At 46.3% G+C, this 1,528-nt stretch overlaps 1 protein-coding gene across 1 annotated transcript; it reads right to left on the bottom strand.

The window, feature by feature from the left end:
* Positions 1–519: 519 nt before the first annotated feature.
* On the bottom strand, positions 520–1,173 carry LOC100901580 (replication factor A protein 1-like). The gene has a single exon (XM_003740340.1). It carries the CDS (start codon positions 1,171–1,173, stop codon positions 520–522), a length of 654 nt encoding a protein of 217 aa, XP_003740388.1.
* Positions 1,174–1,528: the final 355 nt, after the last annotated feature.

Consider the following 1,528-nt stretch of genomic DNA (forward strand, 5'->3'; position numbering starts at 1 on the left):
GACCGAATACTTGAGTTTCATCAGATATTTCTTCTCTTGAAGCTCCCGATCATTCTTCTCAGGTTTTCTTCACCATCCGTTTGTTGCAACAGCGCGTGTGCGGTTTGCTTTAGGAGTCTTCTCTGCACACTAGAATCAGATAATCTGCTATGGAGACCAGAGACGCATGCGCGATTCATCGACCGATATACCTGATGAATTTGAATACAAAGAAGCTTACGTCGTTGAATATAGTGCTCCACATTTCGTCGTCGCTTTCACCTCGTAGTAGAGCTCGTAAGAGGAAGAGCCACTTGAATGTCTTCGTATTTTCCTTGCATTTAGAGCAATAGTATGTTTCCCCGGGTTGGGACTCCACTTTTTTCAGACAATTAGTTTTGGCGCAAGCTCTATACATGAGGGAATTCTGAGCAACGGTAGCTATTCTGGCCCGGGTCCAAAACACGAACGGTGGCGATTTGACGCTCCCAGCTTCGATTTTCACCTCGCGTTGGGCCGCCTCGAAGTTGACAGTTTTCATCAACTCCGAATTACGATTCGAAGAGTTGTCGCCGGAAGCCTCGAGTCCGTGTTTTCCCACCATTGACTCAGTTTCAGGAGGCGTTCGTTCCCCAAATCGAAGTCTATCTTGGAAGCGGATTCACAATTCAAGCTCAGGTTGCCACGGAATATGTTGATTCGTCCGTGTCTAACGGAGACTGCAACCTTTTCCACCAGTTCAGTGTTCGTCCTTTCATTCCAAAGGTTGATGGTGAGAATTTTTCGGTCCTCATCGACTATGCGAAGTTCTCGCTTCACGATTGGTTTGCCATCCCTTTTGCGCGTGAATTCTTCCACCGGGGAAACATGAATGATCACACCACAAACGTCGACTATATCGTTCTCTTTCATCGATTGGAGCTCGCTAAAGGACACATAATTTGGAGACTTCTCGGCAATCCGGAGCGTGGCTCGGTTCAAAGCTCGAATTTTCGTGCCTTTGTTTAGAACGATTTCCAGCTTGCTGCTTGTTGTATTGAAAATCGGATTAGCTTGACGGCAAGCGAAACCCTCTATATCGTACTCCTGGTGCTCCTGAAGAATTTCGGAAAACTGCAAGCAGTTATCATTGAAGGCAACGATTTGAATGTCCGTGGAAGCGTCAACCACTTGGCTAGGAGAACACTTTCCCATTGCTGCTCCCTTTGCTCCATGTGTGAATCTCCTTCTTCGATACTACCCGGAACTGATACTTTTTTTGTGACGGGCCCATCTTCAACTCGCTCAAATTCGAATATGAAAGTTTTGAGCTCTGCTCCTCTAGCTCTCCCGGCAGTGAGCGTAACCTCCAAACATATGATGCATCCGCGAGAAAATAAAATCGTGGAATGCATCATCCACAGGAAAAGATATTACGACCTTCCGTAGAACGTTTCTAGGCTCGGAGCGGCTCACATTTTTCATCAGTATGATTCAAACCTTCAAACCGACTCATTTCGTAACGCCGCTCCTAGTTTACCTAAAAATTACGTCCTTCGACGAAACACCC

The sequence above is a fragment of the Galendromus occidentalis genome, unplaced genomic scaffold (assembly GCF_000255335.2).
Source record: "Galendromus occidentalis unplaced genomic scaffold, Mocc_1.1 scf7180000076904, whole genome shotgun sequence".
NCBI lineage: Eukaryota > Metazoa > Arthropoda > Arachnida > Mesostigmata > Phytoseiidae > Galendromus > Galendromus occidentalis.